Below are 23,469 nucleotides of genomic sequence, written 5' to 3'. Positions count from 1 at the left end.
CTTAGAGTTTGGGAAGCATTACGTCTACTCACATCGGTTTAAGGCATATTTTCTCATTCATGAGTCATTTTTTAGGAATCACGCGAATTTTTCCATTCTTCGTGTATATTAGGCCATTGATTTGACGCCTGGAAACACCCAATTTTTTTTCTTAAAATAAACTTTATAAGGACCTCCGCAATGAGTTAGGGAAGAGTTAGGTATAGTTCCACCATTTTCAGGCATATTTTCGCATTGACGAGACATTTTTTGGGAATCACGCGAGTTTCTTTGTTTGTCGTGTGTATTAGACCATGAATCTGGTGCCTCTGAACACACAAACTTTTTTTTGAAAAAACTTTATAATGACCTTCATAATGAGTTGAGGAAGCATTACATATGACCCCCACTTTTTTTTTCAGGCATATTTTTGATTTCACGAGCCCTTTTTTTCGAAATCATGCGAATTGCTTCCAATTTTATGAGAATCTCCGTAATAAGTTGGAAAAGTGTTGTGTACAACCTCATCATTTTTAAGCATATTTTCTCATTCATGAGCCATTTTCAAGAATCACACAAACTTCTTCGTTTTTCGTGTGTAACAGCCCATTGACCTGGCCACTTATAACATCCAAAAAAATTTGTAAAAGTTTTTATAAGGACCTCTGTAACAAGTTGGGGAAACGTTACGTTCAAGCCCACCATTTTTTTAGAAATCATGTGAATTCCTTTATTTTTCGTGTGTACCAATCAATGGATTTGGCGCCTCGGAGCACAAAATTTTTTTCTTAAAAGATTTTGTGAGGACCTTCGTAATAAGTTAGGGAAGCATTACTTAATCTCACCATTTTTTTCAAGCATATTTTTGCATTAACGAATCATTTTGTCATATAGCAGGCAAATTTCTTTTTTTTTTCATGTGAATTAGTCCACGGCTGTGGCGCATTAGAGCACCTAAAACATTTCTTAAAAAACTTTATGAGGACCTCTGTAATGAGTTAGGGTAGCGTCACGTACAGTCCCATCATTTTTTTCAAGCATATTTTCGCATTCAAGAGTTATTTTTTAGAAATCACACAATTTTTTTTATTTTTTTGTGTGTATTAATCCATAGATCTTACGCCTCGAAACAACTAAATTTTTTTCTTAAAAAACTTTATGACGACCTCCATAATAAGTTGGGAAAACCTTACATATAGTTTTACCATTTTTTTCAAACATATTTCTAATTCACGTGCCACTTTTAAAAATCAACAAATTTCTTTGTTTATTGTGTATATTAGCCCATGGATCTAGGCCTCAGAGAATTCAATTTTTTTGAAAAAAAAGTTTTTGAGGACTTCCGTCATGATTTGTGAAAGCATTACGTATTATCATACTATTTATTAAAGCATATTTTCGCATTCACAAGTATCTTTTAAGGAATCACACATATTTATTCATTTTTTGTGTGTATTAGCCTATGATCTTGTGTCTTGGAGCACTCAAAATTAGTTTCTTAAAAAACTTTATAAAGACTTCCTAAATAAGTTGGAAAAGTGTTACATACAGTCCCATCATTTTTTTCAGGCATATTTTCGCATTCAAGAGTTATTTTTTAGGATTCACACAATTTTTTTTATTTTTTCGTGTGTATTAATCCATTGATCTGACGCCTCGAAGTAACTAAATTTTTTTCTTAAAAAACATTATGAACATCTCCATAATATGTTGGAAAAACCTTGCATATAGTTTTACCATTTTTTTCAAACATATTTCGCATTCACATGCCACTTTTAGAAATCAACAAATTTCTTCGTTTATTGTGCATATTAGCCCATGGATCTAGGCACCAGAGAATTTAATTTTTTTAAAAATTTTTTTTTTGAGGACTTCCGTCATGATTTGTGAAAGCATTACGTATTCTCATACTATTTATTAACGCATATTTTCGCATTCACAAGTCTCTTTTAAGGAATCACACATATTTATTCATTTTTTATGTATATTAGCCTATTGTCTCTCGGAGCACTCAAAATTATTTTCTTAAAAAACTTTATGAAGACTTCCTAAATAAGTTGGAAAAGTGTTACATACAGTCCAATCATTTTTTTCAGGCATATTTTCGCATTCAAGAGTTATTTTTTAGGAATCACACAATTTTTTTTATTTTTCGTGTGTATTAATCCATGGATCTGACGTCTCGAAGCAACTAAATTTTTTTCTTAAAAAACTTTATGACGACCTCCATAATAAGTTGGGAAAACCTTACATATAGTTTTACCATTTTTTTCAAACATATTTCGCATTCACGTGCCACTTTTAGAAATCAACAAATTTCTTTGTTTATTGTATATATTAGCCCATGGATCTAGGCCTCAGAGAATTCAATTTTTTTTTAAAAAAAAGTTTTTGAGGACCTTCGTCATGATTTGTGAAAGCATTACGTATTCTCATACTATTTATTAACGCATATTTTCGCATTCACAAGTCTCTTTTAAGGAATCACACATATTTATTCATTTTTTATGTATATTAGCCTATTGTCTCTCGGAGCACTCAAAATAATTTTCTTAAAAAACTTTATGAAGACTTTCTAAATAAGTTGGAAAAGTGTTACATACAGTCCCATCATTTTTTTCACGCATATTTTCGCATTCAAAAGTTATTTTTTAGGAATCACACAATTTTTTTTATTTTTTCGTGTGTATTAATCCATGGATCTGACGCCTCGAAGCAACTAAATTTTTTTCTTAAAAAACTTTATGAAGACCTCCATAATAAGTTGGGAAAACCTTACATATAATTTTATCATTTTTTTCAAACATATCGCATTCACGTGCCACTTTTAGAAATCAACAAATTTCTTTGTTTATTGTTTATATTAGCCCATGGATCTAGGCCTCAGAGAATTCAATTTTTTTAAAAAAAGTTTTTGAGGATCTCCGTCATGATTTGTGAAAGCATTACGTATTCTCATACTATTTATTAAAGCATATTTTCGCATTCACAAGTTTCTTTTAAGGAATCACACATATTTATTCATTTTTGTGTGTATTAGCCTATGATCTTGTGTCTCGGAGCACTCAAAATTATTTTCTTAAAAAACTCTATGAAGACTTCCTAAATAAGTGGGAAAAGTGTTACTTACAGTCCCATCATTTTTTTCGCGCATATTTTCGCATTCACAAGTCTCTTTTAAGGAATCACACATATTTATTCATTTTTTGTGTGTATTATCCTATGATCTTGTGTCTCGGAGCATTCAAAATTATTTTCTTAAAAAACTTTATGAAGACTTCCTAAATAAGTTGGAAAAGTGTTACATACAGTCCCATCATTTTTTTCACGCATATTTTCGCATTCAAGAGTTATTTTAGGAATCACACAATTTTTTTTATTTTTTCGTGTGTATTAATCCATGGATCTGACGCCTCGGAGCAACTAAATTTTTTTCTTAAAAAACTTTATGACGACCTCCATAATAAGTTGGGAAAACCTTACATATAGTTTTACCATTTTTTTCAAACATATTTCGTATTCACGTGCCACTTTTAGAAATCAACAAATTTCTTTGTTTATCGTGTATATTAGCCCATGGATCTAGGTCTCAGAGAATGCAATTTTTAAAAAAAAAAAGTTTTTGAGGACCTCCGTCGTGATTTGTTTAAGCATTACGTATTCTCATACTATTTATTAAAGCATTTATCGCATTCACAAGTCTCTTTTAAGGAATTACACATATTTATTCATTTTTTGTGTGTATTAGCCTATGATCTTGTGTCTCGGAGCACTCAAAATTATTTTCTTAAAAAACTTTATGAAGACTTCCTAAATAAGTTGGAAAAGTGTTACATACAGTCCCATCATTTTTTTCAGGCATATTTTCGCATTCAAGAGTTATTTTTTAGGAATCACACAATTTTTTTTATTTTTTCGTATGTATAAATCCATGGATCTGACGCCTCGAAACAACTAAATTTTTTTCTTAAAAAACTTTATGACGACCTCCATAATAAGTTTGGAAAACCTTACATATAGTTTTACCATTTTTTTCAAACATATTTCGTATTCACGTGCCACTTTTAGAAATCAACAAATTTGTTTGTTGTGTATATTAGCCCATAGATCTAGGACTGAGAGAATTCATTTTTTAAAAAAAAAAGTTTTTGAGGACCTCCGTCATGATTTGTGAAAGCATTATGTATTCTCATACTGTTTATTAAAGCATATTTTCGCATTCACAAGTCTCTTTTAAGGAATCACACATATTTATTCATTTTTTGTGTATATTAGCCTATGATCTTGTGTCTCGGAGTACTCAAAATTATTTTCTTAACAAACTTTATGAAGACTTCCTAAATAAGTTGGAAAAGTGTTACATACTGTCACATCAGTTTTTTATGGCATATTTTCGCATTCAAGAGTTATTTTTTAGGAATCACACAATTTTTTTTTATTTTTTGGTGTGTATTAATACATGTATCTGAGGCCTCGAAGCAACTAAATTTTTTTTTAAAAAAACTTTATGACGACCTCCATAATAAGTTGGGAAAACCTTGCATATAGTTTTACCAATTTTTTCAAACATATTTCGCATTCACGTGCCACTTTTAGAAATCAACAAATTTCTTTGTTTATTTTGTATATTAGCCCATGGATCTAGGCCACAGAGAATTCAATTTTTTTTTTAAAAAAGTTTTTGAGGACCTCCGTCATGATTTGTGAAAGCATTACGTATTCTCATACTATTTATTAAAGCATATTTTCGCATTCACAAGTCTCTTTTAAGGAATCACACATATTTATTCATTTTTTGTGTGTATTAGCCTATGATCTTGTGTCTCGGAGCACTCAAAATTATTTTCTTAAAAAACTTTATGAAGACTTTCTAAATAAGTTGGAAAAGTGTTACATACAGTCCCATCATTTTTTTCAGGCATATTTTCACATTTAAGAGTTATTTTTTAAGAATCACACAATTTTTTTTATTTTTTCGTGTGTATTAATCCATGGATCTAACTCATTGAAGCAACTAAATTTTTTTCTTAAAAAATTTTATGACGACCTCCATAATAATTTTGGAAAACCTTACATATAGTTTTACCATTTTGTTCAAACATATTTCGAATTCACATGCCACTTTTAGAAATCAACAAATTTCTTCGTTTATTGTGTATATTAGCCCATTGTTCTAAGCATCAGAGAATTTAATTTTTTTTAAAAAAAAGCTTTTGAGGACCTCCGTAATGATTTGTGAAAGCATTACGTATTCTCATATTATTTATTAAGGCATATTTTCGCATTCACAAGTCTCTTTTAAGGAATCACAAATATTTATTCATTTTTTGTGTGTATTAGCCTATGATCCGGTGTCTCAGAGCCCCTAAAAGTATCTTCTTAAAAATCTTTATGAGGACCTTCAAAATAAGCAGAAAAAGTGTTGCGTACGGTCCCAGCATTTTTTTAGGCATATTTTCGCAGTCATGAGTTATTTTTTAGGAATCATACAAATTTCTCCATTTTTCGTGTGTATTAGTCTATGGATTTGACGCCTCGAATCGTCTAAATTTTTTTAAAAAACAAAAATTTATGACGACCTCTGTAATGAGTTAGGAAACATTACGTATAGTTCTATTATTTTTTCCCGGCATTTTCTCATTCACGAACATTTTTAGGAACCACGTGAATTTCTTTATTTTTCGTGTATGTTAGCCCATGGACCTGGCGTCTCGGAGGATCCAAAAGAAATTTTTTTTAAAAAAAAATTATAACGACCTATGTAACGAGTTAGTAAAATATTTCTTTTTCTCAAACCATTTTTAAGACATATTTTCACGTTCACGAGTCATAATCTTTGAAATCGCCTGAATATTTTCATTTTTTTTGTGTATTAGCCCATGAATTTGGCGTCTCACTCCCAAGGTATTATAAAATGTAATTGTGATCTGTTTTGAGTGGGGTATTTGAAGAAATAGATTAATTAGTAGATTGTATCTCACACATATATCTTTAATAATTCATATCATATGCAAAAATAAACAAGTAAAAAGGCCTATATAAAAACTAAAAAAAACACTTTGCCTAGAATCCCAAGTTGTCTCCCCTCTCCTCTGAGGCCGATCACATCCACTTTTGGAGCCCCTCGCCTTTGACTACGGCAACAGCCCAAACATAGACCTAATTAGGGGTTTAAACTTATTTTTTATTAAAAACTTTATCATGATCTCCATAATTAGTTGGGAAAGCATTACATATAGTTTTTCCATTTTTAGACATATTTTTACATTCACAAGCAATTTTTCAGAAATCACGCGATTTTTTTAGTTTTTATGTCTTGGCAAATCGGTATGGCATCTTGGAGCACCCATAATTTTTTTTCTTAAGATACTTTATGAGGACCTTGGTACTGAGTTGGGAAGTGCTAAGTATAATAGCACTATTTTTTCCCAGGATATTTTCACATTCACGAGTAAGTTTTTAGGAATCACGCGAATTTTTTCGTTTTCATTTGTATTAGCCCATGGATCTTGCTCCTAGGAGCACCCAAATTATTTTTCTTAAAATACTTTATGAGGACCTCCGTAATGAATTAGGAAAGCATTACACATAGTCACACCATTTTTTTCAAGCACATTTTCACATTCATGAACCATATTTTAGAAATCACGCGATTTTTTCATGTGTATTAACCGATGATTTGACGTCTCAAAGTAAAAAAAAAATCTAAAAAATATTATGAGAACCTCTATAATGAGTTGGGAAAACGTTATTTGCCACAATTTTTCTCGGGCATATTTTCGAATTCACGCGAAATTCTTCATTTTTTATGAGTACTACCCAATGAATCTGGCGACTCATAGGTACCCAATTTTTTTTCAGGAAAACATTATGAGTATCTCAATAATAAGTTGGGAAAACATCGTATATTCACATAATGTTTAAGGCATATTTTCACATTCACGGGCCATTTTTTTAGAAATCACGTGAATTTTATCGCTTTTTGTGTGTATTAACATATGGATCAAAGAACTCGGAGCACCAAAAGAAATTTTTGAAAAAACTTTATGAGGACCTCCGTAATGAGTTTGGGATGCGTTACGTATAATCCCACCATTTTCAAGGCATATTTTCACATTCACGAGCCATGATTTAGGAATCACACGATTTTATTCATTTTATGTGTTCATTAGCCCATGGATCTAACGCCTCGAAGTATTCAAAAAGAATTCTTAAATAACTTTATGATGACCTCCGTAATGATTTCAGGAAGCATTAAGTACAATCTGACTATTTTTTCAGGATTTTTTGCATTCACGAGCCACTTTCTAAAAGTCACGCAATTTTTTTTCATGTGTATTCACCCATGAATCTAGCGCCTTAGAGAACCCAAAAAAATTCTTTAAAAAAAACTTCATGAGGACCTCTGTAATGAGTTAATGAAGCATTACGTACAGTTTCACAGTGTTTTTAAGCATATTTTCACAATTACGAGCCAATTTTTAGGAATTATACAATTTTCTTGGGTTTTCCTGTGTATTATCCAATGGATATAACTCCTCGGAACACCCTAAATTTTTTTCTGAAAAACATTATGAGGACATCCATAATGTATTGGGGAAGCCATGCGTACAGTCCCACCATTTTTTAGACATATTTTTGTATTTACGAGCAACTTTTTAAGAGCTCGTGAATATCTTGATTTTTCATGTGTATTAGCCCATGAATTAGCGCCTCGAAGCACCCAAAAATGATTTCAGGAAAAAGTTGATGAGGATCTGTATAATAGGTTAGGGAAGCATTACAAACAGTGCCGCATTTTTTTCTGACATGTTTTCCTATTTACGAGTCAACATTTAAAAATTATGTGACTTTTTTTGTTTTATGGGGACTTGAAAGAATACATGAAGTCGCACCATATTTTGCCCAAGTTTTTCGGCATCAAGGAACTATTTTATAAAAATTAGAAGATTTTCTTAGTTTTTTCATGTATGTTAGTCCATAAATATTTTGGTGATATGACTTTTGAATTTTATTTTTTTTGAGAAACCTTTAGAAACCCTTCGTAGGGAGTTGAGGAGCAGTATCTGAAGTTTCACTTGCACATATTTTGTGCATTTAGGAACCATTGTACAGGAATTGCACAAAATATGTAATTTTGACTTTTGGATAAAAAAATTTGCAAAATCTTCACGAAAAACCCTCCATAGGGAGTTAAGAGAGCAATACATGAAGCTTCTCTATTATTTGCCCATATATTGGGCATTAGGATCTATTTTACATAAATTCGACAATTTTCTCAATTTTCGTGAATATTAACCATGAATATTTTAGTGATATAGCTTTTGCACTATTATTATTTTTTTTACATATCTTCACGAAACCCTCCAAAGAGATTTAAGGGAGCAATACATGAAGCTTCACCATTTTTTACACAAATTTTAGGCATTTTAGGAGCTATTATACAAAAATTATGCAATTTTCTCAATTTTTTTGTGTTAGCGTATGAGTATTTTGATAATATAGCTTCGAATATGGCCATCCAAATCTTTGTAAGTTGTAACCAAACACTCGTCAAAGTACAATGGAAACACAAAATCTTGTGCATTCAAGTCCCCTTCAAGGTATACTATTGAATTTGCCCACAGTATAATAAGCAAACTCAAATCGAATTGGTATATCAATACTAATTCAATCCTAGCTCTTGAAATTGGAATATATTCATAAGAGGATCGCGAAATCTTGTTGGTCTTCTCAATGGGGAGTCCACTTTAAAATCTTTCGCGATGCAAGTGCTCTATAGGTATATGCTTCAACAAGAATCACATAAGAGGCAAACTATAGACCTATAGTAAAATGTACACCCATAATCCACCAAGGTTGAAAAATATCAAGATTGAACTCTAATAGTACACCATCAAGGGATGGTAGAATAGGTGTAATCCTTCTAATCTTAACTAGAAGTCTTTGATTCGAGCCTTCGTGGTAGTTGGTTTACCAAGTCAAAATCCGGATTTAGTTGAGCTAGTTGGTTTTGGTTACAGATACAGGATACCAAAACAAACTATTTATTACTAATCAGCCTATTAGAATCTAATAACTGAAAAATGCATGTCAACACAGATAAAGAACAGCATGAGAGGACGATCATGTAACAACACTCGTAAGGACTGCACAACTTTCCTGCCAAAGGTCATGATAAAACAGCAGGAACATTTAACATCCGAAAGTTAAAAAGGAACAACAACAACAACAACGAAAGGATAAGTTTTCACAGTTGTGGAAATCAGATCACACAGTAAACAAAAATGGCACACCAATTGGAGATATACGGAAAAGAAGGGAGGAAACAAATATTAAAAGACCAAGCTCCCTGGATAAAATAGTTGATGGAGATATAGTTTAAGAATCTGGAACAGTTGCTGCTGGACGCTTCATTGAAGCAGACTTGATTAAATGATTGTAGCTGCCTTTCTCCTTGAAAAGCTGTGAAAAATGAGGTTTGCAGTACAATATCCCATCTAGGGCAGCATAATTCGAAGGATTTAAAGAGCACCCACCATGAGAACACTTGAAACACGACTTGTGATAACTTTGGTTCTCCACTGTCACCTGAAAAAAATGGTCAATCAACTTAGATGTCAAGAAATTGAAGTGTTGTAGAAGTAAGGCCTGCAGTTGAAAACTCTCCAGTTTCGGAGTTCTGAAAATGAATGGTCCAGAAGGTACCCTTCAAAGTTTATACTTACATCTCAAAAAGATAAAGACATTAACAATTTGTAGTCAACAGAACAGGGACAAATGTCGTCAACAATTTAAATGATGAAATGAACTCAAAGCTCAAAAACTCTGGAATGTTGACAAGTCAATGTATATGTAGTTCAATTTTGAAAAGTTTCAAATTTCGGAGATGGCTACACATTTAGATATATACGTTAACAATAATTAGATCGTAACTTCCTAAAATAAGCATATAGAAGGTTCAAATGACTCTTCCTTTTTTTTTATTTTTGAATTCTTACCTAGCACACAGTTGACTTTACCTAATAAAGTTCAAGTTCTTTACTACCTTACAACTCAAAAGTGGAAAAGTTCACTGGTGTGAGGCTGCCGAGAAGATGGGGTAGCACACACAACTTACCTAATAATTTTGAGTTAGTATTTGGTGAGATGTCTAATGAGAAAGTAGAACAGAGTGGTGCAGTAGATGACGTCCTTCCTCCAAAGAACTACTAATGATTAAGCCGTGAGCAAATAAGCTCGAAAGTTAGGACACTCAGTTCATCTATGCTTAAGAGAAATTTCTCCAAGTCTTAAAAAAATAGACAACACATTTGCTGTCACTACCACTAACTGATGACACTGGTACTTCTAACGTTGTTCTATTCTATATTTAATTAAAAAGAATACGGACAAATCACAACATTTGTCAACCATGCAAACTTCAGCCACTTTAAATATCTTTTAGCTACCATCCATTCCTACTTGGGTCATTATATTATCATCCATCATCCTGCAGCAACATAGCATGTTCCAATTGAGAGAGAGATTCTCTGACTTTGAAACCTGGCTTGTATATTTACATTTGAGGAAAGATGAACCTGTTTCTTGTGCCACTAGAAATGATTGAAATTACACGAGTGCATAATATTACAACAGAAATCAACTCTGAAGCCATCTCTTGTGGATGAAAAAGATGAACCTTTTTGACACTTAAGACTAACTCCAGAAAGAAAAAACTTATTATTGAACGGAGCACTCCCACCCCTGACCCCTCAACACCAAACACTCTTCCCCGGATAAGGTTCACAAAATGTGGACCAAAGCCAACTAAAGGATAAGCACAATTTATCCCTCAATAAAGACATTATAATAGGGTGAAATTTTGAGAATTTGATATCTATACCTTCTCAAGTGGATAAGCCGTTTTACCACAGGTGGCACATTTTTCCTGTGTCCCAGAAAACATGCCGGCAGCTTTGCTTGGAGATTTTGTCTGTGGGGCGAAAGCAAGAGAAGAAAGAATAAGAGGCACAACATTGCATCAGATCTAAGAAAAATACACTGTTCTTCTCTTTCTGTATGTTAATATTAGGTATCAAAAGTTACAAGGATAGTTACCAGCATTGGAGTTAACTTCTCAGCTGACTTCACAGCTAACACAAGTAAAATGCATTTTCATATTAGATAAAGTATTATGGTCATTAATGTTGTGTAAAGGATTAAGCAAGAAATAAACACTTACGGGATTGAAAGTTCTTATTGAAGTTGCCAGACTCCTTGTAGAGCTGCTCAAAATGAGGCTTGCAATACAGAACACCTTCCATTGAGGAGTAACTGCTCAACTAAGAAAAGATCACATAAACATATAACATCAGTCAGTGTGCATGAAAACAACATAATCTTTTCATATTGGAACTCTACATATACTACATACACCAAAGGTAGCCACATGTAGTCAGTCAAGGGGTGTCAATTGACATCCCTTTGTCGGAAAATTACACCATGTAGCTAGATAAAAGATATTTTTTGTATATATAATATGCATCGACTCCCCTTTGCTTCTTCGTGAGTTTACTCATTCATACTTTAAAACCCCTTCATAAAAATTTTCTCTCCGCCACTGACATACACTAAGACATTATTCTAATGATTGAGTTAGAGGCAACTCAAACTACGACTGCTATTGCATCATGCTCCAACATCAGGATAATGGAAGTTTACCCTTTTATCATTTTTCCAACACAAATCAAGAAAAAATTTAGGATGAAAAATTGTAATCTATTATCAGTTAAGGTTTGCTCCACACTCAAAGTCAAGATTTTGAATCTTCGCATCTGCCAGGGGTGGAGCTAGAATATAGCTTATGGTTCCGTGAATCCAATAGCTTTGGACTTTGGTCAAAACCTGTATTTGTCTTTAAAATCCATTGAGTATGCACAAATTATTAATTTTGAACCTGGCAACTTAAACGAACTATAATAGAATCTTGACCCCATAAGCTTCAAATCTTGGCTCAATCTCTAGCTTCTACCTCAACACATTAACAAAAACCCAATAATATGGTGCTCTCTCGGCAAAAATCAAGTTCTAATCAATCAAGTACGACGAAATCCCAGTTAAGCTCAATTGTATCAATCATCTACATCCATTCTACTTTATTCATGCAAGAAATTAACACTATGCAGTAAAAACATAGCAAGAAGATTATAATGTGCAAAACTTTAAGTAGGATGAAAAATTGCAATCTATCGATTAGGGGTTTCCTCCACATTTTAAGTCAAAAGTCTGAATCTTTGCTTCAGTGGAGCTAGAGCATAGCTTATGGTTCCATGAATCCAGTCAAAACCTGTATTTTATCTTAAAAATCCATTGAAGATGTACAAATTATTAATTTAGAACCAAAAACATAAAAGACCTAGAATCCCAACCCCATGAACTTCAAATCCTCGCTCCACCTCTAGCTCACCCAGTAATCTATAGTCCTCTCAACAAAAAATCAAGTTTTAATCAATCAACTACCACTCAATCCGAAACAAGTTAAACTCAAATTCTATCAATCATCTACATCCATTCTACAATAAAAACATAACGATAAGATCATAACGTGCAAAACTTTAAGTAAATTACCTTGAGAGTTCCTTTACAATGAGTACACTTGAAACAAGATTTGTGATAACTAATCCCATCAGCTGACAAAAGCTCAACTGGGTAAACAGTTTTTTCACAAGCCTTACATTTCTGTTGAGTCCCTGTAAACGACATGATTTCAACTCCTAGATCTGATCCTCCAACCTCTTTGACTCTACAAAAAAAAATAAAAAAATCAATCAATCATACTATTTCACATATACAATAATCAACCAATTACAAAAATCATTACCAAAAAGCTACTAAACTTCACTTAAAACTATAGATCTGCATCTGCGTAATTTTTACGCAGACGCAGATCTATACTATGAAAAATTAAACAACTAAAAAACATTTTAAATAGGTCAAAAGATACATACATTGGAAGATCAAAAAAAAAATGGTGCTGTTGATGGAGCGAAGCTTGTGATGCGGCGAGCGTTAATGGCGGATGAAGAGAATGTTTTTTTCTGGGAGAATGAGCCAAAGAGAGAATGATGAATGGGAGAAAAAAAAAAGCAGAGAAATATCTTTAGTTTATTTAGAAGATGTAATTGGATGACTATATAATCATGAAATGTAATGGACAACATGTAGACTTGTATTAGACTTTGACATAATATTTAACTAATCTCGGAGTTGCCGTAGATTTTGGGAGTAGATTTTAAAATTTTATATCTTGAACATATATATATTGACATGAAACTCGATTAAATTTTGATTTTTGAGTTTCGCACTCATAAATTTTAAAAGTAAAATGCATGTTCAAACAGTATAATTTTTTAGATATTAAAAATTGCAACGGTTAAAAATTCAAATTTGAGAGAATTTTTATGGTTTAATTGGTTGATTATCTGCATTTTTATCTCTCATTGATGAGAGTTCGATTCTTCATTTTGTAATTTCGTAAAAAAAAATCATTAGATTTTCTTATACTTAAACTAGTTTGATAGCAAGTAGATCATTCTTTATCCACCTATGCTTATTAGTATCACATTAGTTTAGCTAATAGCTAGGGTTAGCCCTTTTGTTTATAATGCTACATTAGTAAAATTTACAAATTATTCACTTTTGAATGGAGAAGGCTTTTAATCGCAAAGTTGTATATTCTATAATTGTTAGCGCAAAAATAATAAATACACAATAATTAACATAGTCGGGAATTTCGTTTTGAAAAAAGGAAGCATTTAATTACTCGAAAAATTAACGATAATTAACTTATGATATTCATAGCAAGAGTTGGGAATTGAGTTATGGCTTATTCAGCATGTTTATTCTCGGGCATGGCTGTTTAGGAAAGATGGCACTGGATATATGTCAACGACGAGGGTCTTATATCCGAGCATGAGATATCTTACTATGTCATGATGCGCCTATTTCTATTGTCATTTCTCTCATAAATTCTGCCTCTGCGGAGTCTTTTTGCAGGATACTTGGTCAAAATGTGACCTGTTAGCCCATAAATAAATATTGTGATGAAGCGATTGTTGCTTACCCAACACGGCCGTACGAGCAGTCACAATTCACCGAACGCGATCATTCAAGGTGAACAAGAATTGTGAATCGAATATGGGCGAAATTTCTGCCATTGGATGAAATGTGCCGTCGACTCTCTACCCTTATATGGGGTCCAGACCCCTATGAGTGAGCAGAGAAGGAAAAAGGAAAGTGACTCTGGTGAACTATCATAATTAGTGAACAAATGTAAGTTTTACTCTGACAGTATGGAATGCTGACCATAACAAGAAACACGCCCTGACGCAAAAGCGAACATAATCAATGACCTAATTACTTTACTTAATTATTTAGATTAGATAAATGACCTTATAAAACTTATACTATGCCTAATACGGTATTAAAAGTTAAAGAGATTAAAAGGATATCACTTTATCAAAGATTATGGACTAATAGTGCTCTATTAAAAAGAAATAAGATATATTGTAAACTTAAATCCAAAGATAATGCACTATTTTGACCTTATTTATTTTTTATAATATACGAATCAAACTTTTTCATTTCAATTTGATAATAAATATCTTAAATAATTAAATAAAGTTAATGATTAGATGGCAATTAGGACAGGCACCGCATGCAATATGCCTAGCACGTTATCAATGTTTTTGTTGACACAATGAAGACTGAATATAAAGCTTTACATACCATCGAAAGTCGTAATAGAGCGGTAAGTATTTTTTATTTGTAACTAAATTTTATTGGATATAAATTTTCATTCACTCGGAAGTGCATTTTATCCATTATATGAGATTTTCTGGATCAAATTCTAATTTAGTTGGACCTTGAATAAATATAATAAGAAACTTAAAAAAAATAACATAAAGCTTTAAATGAATTTTTTTTTGTTCGAATTAAAATGGCAAGTCATTATTCAAAGCATCTTGAAATAGAGGAGGAGAAAAATGGAAATCATATATAGTACTACTAGCATTTAATTATTTTTACAATTCTATTATCATGATTTTGATACATAATTCTAGCATTATAATACTCAATTTAGCAATCACTACACCTCAATGTGTCAACCTATAGGAATTATATATAAAAAGTTATAGGCCATTGTTAGCACTACTTTTATAATATATTTTTTGATGTTTGTTTTTTTATTTTATATCTGGTACTCGCGTTTGATTTAATTTATATTTATTTTGAGATAAAACGCTCTCTATTAAAGAGAATTCTATGTTGGCTAGGTGTAACCACCTCGTGCGGATAAATATTTTTCCAATTCTATTTTCAAGGCTCAAACTTGAGACATCTAATTAAGAAGTAATACGTTTTTACCACTCCATCAAAACCTAATTTAATTTTATAATCCTTTTATCTTCATATTTACTAAGCAAACCAAAACACTCTATCTCCGTAACTCTTTTGTTTGCAAAGTACAAAATATAAGGCAAAAATTTTGTCTTCTAATACTTTATTTTTACACTAGTAAGTTCCTTGTTTATGCTTCATTTTTTTGTTTTTTAAGAAATGAATAAATACTAGCTCTTGTTTCAAGTATCTTAGGTCATAATCCAACGATACGGAAGATTAATGATGATGTCACACGCTATATTGAAGCAAATAGATGAAATGGAGGTTTAATATGGGGTACTATGCGATAAGAATGTGTCGCAATGCTTAAGTTCTATAGGATAGTAGTTACACCAAATATCTTATATGGGGCAGAAAGTTAACTTTTCAAGAATGCACACGTTTAAAAGATAAATATAGAAGAGATGAGTATGCTCAAATAGATGTTTGGGCATACTGATATGATTAGGGATGAAGTTATACTTGGGAAGCTGAGGGTGACCTACGTAGAAGACAATACGAGGAAAGCAAGATCGAGATGTATCGTACATGTGAAGAGAAGGTGTGTGAATGCGCCAACACAGATGTGTCACATAAGTTATGAGAGGTATAGATAGGTTGATGAAAAAATAAGGGAGGTAATTAGATAAGATATGACGCAACTTCAACTTATTGAGGATATGATTCTAGATAGAACTATGCGGAGGTCGAATATTAGAATAGAAGATTAGTAGATACACGAGTATTATCACACTTTACGTTGGAGAGGGATGTGATGAGCACTAGAATAGTATTATTTAGTAAACACATGAATTAAAACGAAAAGAATAACACTTTCACATAAAATGAGACGGAAGAAATTCGCCCAAAACGATATTTTCACATTTACAAGTAGTATTTGAAATACTCAAAACAATATTTGAACACATGAAAACTCTCCAAAACTTTCAAGCCAATTTCTCTAGCAAAATGCTTGTACTCTTCAACCACAGCATCCAAACACCAGTTCTGCAATTTCCTCAAGCATCCAACAAGGCAACCAGTTCGATTTTTCCCTCTCTTGCAATGTACTAAAACGAGGTGATTTCTCTCAGCAGTTATCACTCTCAAACCAAACATCGATACTGAACTGGTAAAGCTTTATGTTGTTAATTCGTAGATATTCGATGTTTTCTTATGGGTAAGGTTCTGAGTGACTGGAGAAAAGTGAAATTGGAGGAATGAGGGAATCCAGATCTGTAAATGTAGTTACTTTCTACTGCAGGAAAATTTGTTGGTGGTAGCTGTATAATCATACTCATATTTCTCAGTTTTTTTAGTTTCAAAAACAATCTCTCTGCCTCCGGAGATAGGGTAAGGATGTTAGTACACTGAATATGTAGGATTAGCAATCTTGATTTATATCAAAACATATGTTGTTTTAATAAAACCAAGGCTTAAACAAAAGAGAATACAAACCATAATGGAAATGGGAAAAGTTTTTCAAACACACATATATTTACATCTTAGCATATAGTACATAATATTTGAATGATTTTACAAAAAAAAATTGCACACATTTTACCACAAACTTATTTACATATCTGGGCACATAATATTAACAAAGATATAGAACGTACCACAAAATACACAGAAGCAAGCTTGCAAATCATGGCAAAATCCTTATTTCCACAAACAGAATAAAACAAAACAAGATAAGACAAACTCACACTTAGATAAATTCGAAACGCATAAGTAGCTTGACAGAGTTGTATTTATCTCCCTTGCGGCTGTGGAGTGGTACTGCTCGAATACCTTGTCTTAGTTCTGAAACAGGCAAACAAGTCTGTCCAGCAAAATCGTCTTTTTCAGACATATCATACTCATGAACTTCGACGCGGAGTAGAGCCAATTCAGGAACTGTTAATGGGAATTCAAACTGTTCATCCCAAGTTGGTATCCAATTGTCCTCAAGAGTCTTTGTTTTCTTCATTACAATATCAGCATCTACTCCAGCAATTCCTATCTGTTTACATCCAAACCCGAAGTGTATTGACGGATTATTATCGCAAATACAGAATTAAAACAAGTCAATCAAATAACAATGATAATAATGAAGGTCAAGTATATCCATCTACCCTTGCATAGAAGTCTGGAGGAGAGTATGCATCAAAGTGTGTGTGTTCGAAGTCATAATACCACCCTTCACCCATAAATACGGTGACCTGCTTAATTCAGGAAGCATTGGATTATTTGCATCAACATTATCAAACCGTACATAATCCAATAAGGTGAGCTATAAACTAAATCCACTCAAGTACCTTCAATGTAGTTTTGACTGGCAAAGATGCTTCAGGATCGAAGACCTGGTTACTGGGACCTGCTTTCAATAGTATATCTGGTTTCTTAACGTATCCACAACCACCATTGGCTCTGAACATACCATGCATTAACCAAAGTGATCTTCCATAGCCCTGCCAGGAAACTCTTGTTTATGCATTTCCCTTAAGAAGACTATGACAAGCGAATTGATAAAGAAAACAATTTTGGGAACAATTAAAGTTATATAGTGAATCAAATGTAGAGTAGAACTTAGTACAAATAACCCACCATCCAAGGCAGTGACCTTTTTAACTATTTTACTTTGCTTAAAGGGGTGTTTGGAGTAGGCACACCCCGGGGGTAATATTACATAGTCGCACCAAAGTTTGAGCTCTCCCTTAATTACTACGTAATGTTACTCACCCAAGTTCATTTCCAGACAAATCATATAAAATATAATAGATCTGAGGCTTCAACTCAAACAACAACATACTCGGTGTAATCTCACAAGTGAGGTCAAGGGAGAGTAGGATGTACACAGATTTTACTCCTACCTTTGCGGCATAGAGAGGTTTGTTTCAGATATTGGAATCAGAGCACATATTCAAGGGTGAAAGAAGCTTCAAATAAATTCTAATGTGATATGTGTCAGATGTCAAAAATGATCACAAGTGTAAAGTAGTCCCAGGATTTATATGCATGCTTGGGGGGATAGGTAACTGCATAACTGGGTTCTGATAGGTACTTATGATTGCTATGTCCTTCACCTTGAGAAAACAGAACAAAGATTAACAGTCCACTCATTTCCTCTAAATCAATGTTACATCATGAAGGGAAAGCCACATGTAAATCTTGTAACCATGAATGTAATATCAGCAATGATTTAATCAAGAAAAGGGTCACTGAGATCAAACAAACGCATAGAAGAAAAGAGCAACTTTGCATTATGATTCTCTCTTATGAATGCTACCTCTTTTGATATCCAGGGATGAAAAGAGAAAATTAACCTGCATATTGAATGCCACCATTTGAGCTCCATGTGTCCATGCATTGAAAGGATTGTAATTGGATGAGTCAAAACGTATGCCCTTTGGGTATATTCTCAGAATGTTCCTCTGAGTGAACCTGTAAGCATACCATAATTACGCACAAACATTCTATTACAAGTACATGGCATGAATAAATTGGTAAAATCTTAGAAAGCATACACACGACTGCTGTAGATCAATTACATGAAACGTCATGAAAAGTAAATCTGCTACAATGTTCCAGAATTTTGAAGTATCAAATGAGTTGGATTGTGTCATTTGAAAATCCTTCGATCACACATGACAAACAAGAACACCAACAACAATGACGGTGACATCTCAACAGCTAGTTGTGGTTGAAAAATCCAATGTCCATTTTGCTCCATTTGCACTTTTTTCTTTCCAATAATCAGTAATATGGGGTTCTTTGACACTAGAGGTTCTCACGTTTACTACAGGCATACAAATCTCTAATATGAATAAAAAATCCTTGCAAATAACGAAGGTAATGTAAGTGTGTACCGGTATGACTAAACCTTAATCTCAACTATTATGTATGTATATAAATCTTTTGTTTCAATTGTGTATTATTATTTTTTTGGTCCACTTGGATTCAGAAAGATTTTAGGTCATTTAATACACTTCCTTCACATGCTATATTTTTGTCTAGCTTGTCATTGAACCTAAACATCTACACTGATTGCTACATTTTAGGCCTCCCTCGTTTGATCACATTAAACAAAGCTAAGTCGTCTTTTCAAGTTCTTGCTCATTCAAGCTAAAATGTTTAATGGAGCAAAATAATACTATACCTGATAATTTCTTTTCCATGAGTAACTACAGCCTTTCCAAGTTCTTGCTCACTCAAGCTAAGTCGTCTTACTTTATCAGGATCAACCCTCAGCCAATCAGACAGTCCACCTTTCCCCTTTCCAGCATGAATGGCAATTAAACGCTTGTATTCTGGTGCTGTATTTTGCTGCGAGGTGGGATCTTCTTCATCATCATCGTCAGCTTCACCTTCATCAGAGTCATACTGCTTGGTACAGTAACAGAATGTGGCAAAAATAGAGTTTAATTGAAGAAACTCACATACTCAAATGGGCCAAACTAATTAGTAATGCATTTTATTACACCTTATCATTGTATCTGGCTTTAATGTCTGAAACTTCCCTTCCCCAAGCTTCAGTATCATCCGTTCCTTTCGTTGCACCTGTTTCTTTAACTTCCTTCGCCTGAAGGTACTCTTTGGGTGGCTTAGTTGATATCAAAACACGTCTTTTCAGTGACTCTGGGGATGGAAACTCTTTCAAACATGAATCGGAAGTAAACAGCATATCTCCAAATGTTTGAGTGATCATCTATTATTTTTCCACAAAAGCATAATTAGGATCAATAAAGGTCATAATTCGTATCATATCCAGAATGTGAACATACACACCTCCGCTGTTTTTGCCTGAAGAGCTGTAGTTAGATGATCTTCAAGTGTTATTACCACAGGATACTCAGAAACAGCAAAAGCATGTTCCTTGATAGACTTCAAACATTTGATGAGCGCAACTGGTGTGGTCAACGTTCTGTATGAAAAGAAGTACACTTACAAACTACAAGAAGAATGAGAAGTACAAGAATAATTAAGAGAACTCAATAATTGAGACATGTGTTTTGCTAACTCAAAAATTCACCCGAAGTTTATGAAATTCAAATTCCAATGCTAGTCCAGTAGAAACATAACACAGCAAAGCTTGAGAGAAACAATGACATACCCTCCATGAAGAACTTCCACATCATCTTTAGCGGAATTTGGCCATATATCCAATTCAATTACTCTTACACCTCTGTGCAGGGCCTGTATAATGGGAACATCACTGCAATCACTACTCAACTGATTCCCAGTTAAATAAGAATTGTGGCCTGTGTATATGAAGTAATGAGACAAAGGCGCATTCATATCTTGGTGAATCTGAAAAACAAAAGAAAAGGGGAGTTATTACTGAAAAGAATACATCAAACATACTAGTAAATTACCTGTCTATTGCATCCTTTTAACTAAGAACATGTCCATAACATATGCTCACTTACAACAAACCTCCACAAGTAAATTAAAAGCATTCCATACAGGTCAAATCACCTGACAATCAAATCTAAAAGCTTTTTTGATTCAATCCCTGTATTTGTGTTAAAAATTCATTTTTAATATGTATAAATAAACAATCTATTCAGAATCCAGTAAACAAAACTAATTATGGTTCAGAACCCATAAACTAAAACTTTTGAGTTCTGACTCCGCCTCTGAATCTGCTAGTTACTATAATTTATACACAAGACTCCTCTTTAAGACCTGCTAGAACCTTATAATTCTAAACAGGTCATGTTGAACAAATTTGCATTTTGGTGCATTTTACCTTGAAATTTGATTATAGATCAAGTTCCAATACTTGGTCGCGGAGCAACCTTCCCTTCGCCGGAAAAGGAGTGTATCAATGTTAAATGTTTGCTATTATGAGTGTATATTTAGTTTTGCACACCGTTTACCCATTTGAGAACAAAAAATTGCACAATATTCATCAAATTCCTAAATGTTGCTAGCTTCATCAAAATCAATCACACAAAAATGTTTTTCAGAACCAACATTTTCTGATATATCAAACACACAAACAAAATCTCAATTATGCACTACTATAAGCAAATCGAAACAAATTGAGCAACAGTATCTTACCCCAAGCTTAGAATTAAGAGGAGGATTAATATCAGCAAAAAGATATTTGAAGAACGCATCAAGATGAAGACTTCTCCTATGAAAAATATTGAGGATCTTAAGATCATGAAGATTATTCATAATAGCATGAGCATCCTCTAAAGTAGCGTTTTCCTCCTTTTGAACCTCAATTAAAAATCGATGTAGATTATCCGCGCTCATCACTCCATTATCGGAGTACCGATTGAACAAATTCTTCACATCCGCCGGAGCCTCGGCGGCGACTACCCGGAACCGTCGCCGGAAACAGAAACAGACTCTGTACGTCTGTTTGGACATTATTGGAAAAAAAAAAGGAGGAAAAACGGAAAATGGATAACGGAGAGGATGATTTATTTATTTTTTACAGAGAAAAATGATAATTATATATTTATTTATTTATTTATAATTATAACGGTTTTTCATTATTGCTTGGGAAGAAGGGAAGGTATAAAAGTTTCTTTTTTTTGGTGGTTAAATTAGTACGCGTATCAAATGAGTTTGCATGATGGAAGCCAAGTCTAGGTTCGATACGACGAAAAATATTTTTTCGTAAAATAAATAATTATTTTGTAATTTTATATATTTTTGTCTTATGTGGTATATTTTGTGACTTAACATAATTGAGATATTTGGGAGGTATTTAATCGTTATATAAGTCATTATAAAAAAAATAAATTCAGAAGGATAATATAATCTTAATTTAGTTAAAATGTGTTTCTAAAATTTCGATCATAGTATAAGAATATTTATGCATTTTTTTTTCTAATATTTTATGTCAATTTGATTGAATTCGATAGTTTTTATTCCTATAGTTTAAAATTCAGGATATGTTAGATGGAAGGGTAAGGGTGGGGGTGGGGGTGGGGATGAGAGCTATAGGGTGTGTTACATGTGTGAAAAGCACAATTATACTATGCTTAGGATGATTGTTACGTATTATTTAATAATATATCGTGTAATATTATATTATTCTAATGAATATAATATTTGAATAGATTCTATCATTTTTCAATGTTATATATCTATAATTTGAATGATAAACTTACAATATAAGTATGATATATGGTAGAAATAAAATAAAAAGATAGAATAAAAGATAAAATAAAATTATTAAAGGAAAAATACCCAAGTACCCCCTCAACCTATGTCCGAAATCTCAGAGACACACTTATACTATACTAAGGTCCTATTACCCCTCTAAACTTATTTTATATGTAATTTTCTACCCCTTTTTAGCCTACGTGGCACTAGTTAAAAAAAAATCAACCATCGTTAGGCCCACAAGATAGTGTCACGTAAGCTAAAAAGGGGTAAAAAATTATTAATAAAATAAGTTCAGGGGGTAATAGGACCTTAGTATAGTATAAATGTGTCTCTGAGATTTCGGGCATAGATTGAGGAGGTACTTGAGCATTATCTCATTATTAAATAATAAGTAAAGATAAAATACTAAGAAAATATTAAAACAATGACGCAATAAAATAGGTTTTTTGATTGTTACTTTAACAATGAATTTAAAATATATGATATAAGATAATTTAAGTAACAATCTAAATAAATATTATATTTAAATTAAAAATACAATATAATACAATACAATACAATACAAAAATAACAACATCCAAACAAAAGTGTTATATGAAATCTCACTTTGTGAAACATATTTTTCTTATTTTCATCTGATAAGTTATTTTTCTCAATTTAAGAAACTTATTATAGGGGAAAAGAATTTTTTTTACTGACAAATAAAACAAATAACATATCGAAGTATCGAATACCTCGGAGATATTTTCGATGAGTTCCAGGCATGTTGGATCCCACAAGTCCAATTTGGCTTTATTGGATTGGGACAACATTATAAATGCTTAGAACACAGAAGTATATTTTTTAGGATAATATTTTTTTTTCTAAGAGGGGAAAATATAGTACATGTGTATCCAGGTGACAATTGTAAACCCTCCAAGTGGATGGTGATTTAGGGTGTGTTTGGGAGAGAAA

General features: G+C 32.7%; 2 protein-coding genes across 2 annotated transcripts; both read right to left on the bottom strand.

The window, feature by feature from the left end:
- Nucleotides 1-9,108: 9,108 nt before the first annotated feature.
- LOC101253787 (LIM domain-containing protein WLIM2b) lies at nt 9,109-13,275 on the bottom strand. Its single transcript, XM_004239880.5, has 6 exons — nt 12,969-13,275; nt 12,589-12,763; nt 11,204-11,303; nt 11,080-11,114; nt 10,865-10,954; nt 9,109-9,570 (listed from the first exon to the last, which is right to left on the bottom strand). Exons 2-6 carry the CDS (start codon nt 12,721-12,723, stop codon nt 9,361-9,363), a joined length of 570 nt encoding a protein of 189 aa, XP_004239928.1. The 5' UTR covers nt 12,724-12,763; nt 12,969-13,275; the 3' UTR covers nt 9,109-9,360.
- Nucleotides 13,276-16,885: 3,610 nt separating this feature from the next.
- On the bottom strand, nt 16,886-21,871 carry LOC100301921 (PI-phospholipase C PLC3). Its single transcript, NM_001247261.5, is given in 9 exon segments — nt 16,886-17,407; nt 17,520-17,606; nt 17,703-17,855; nt 18,711-18,828; nt 19,544-19,767; nt 19,868-20,092; nt 20,173-20,308; nt 20,498-20,694; nt 21,451-21,871. Coding segments are annotated over 9 exon segments (1,752 nt in total). The 5' UTR covers nt 21,769-21,871; the 3' UTR covers nt 16,886-17,113.
- Between the last annotated feature and the right edge of the window lie 1,598 nt (nt 21,872-23,469).

Source organism: Solanum lycopersicum, chromosome 5 (assembly GCF_036512215.1).
Source record: "Solanum lycopersicum chromosome 5, SLM_r2.1".
Lineage (NCBI taxonomy): Eukaryota > Viridiplantae > Streptophyta > Magnoliopsida > Solanales > Solanaceae > Solanum > Solanum lycopersicum.
Note: the sequence above shows the minus strand (reverse complement) of the source record. Positions and strands in the feature narration are given on the sequence as shown.

Excerpts from the sequence above, each read along its gene's own strand:
- LOC101253787 (XM_004239880.5), bottom strand. The coding sequence starts at position 12,723 with ATGTCGTTTACAGGGACTCAACAGAAATGTAAGGCTTGTGAAAAAACT. Across the intron at positions 11,304-12,588 it reads ATTGTAAAGGAACTCTCAAG|TTGAGCAGTTACTCCTCAAT; the intron begins GTAATTTACTTA and ends ATCTTTTCTTAG. Across the intron at positions 11,115-11,203 it reads CAATAAGAACTTTCAATCCC|CTGTGAAGTCAGCTGAGAAG; the intron begins GTAAGTGTTTAT and ends TACTTGTGTTAG.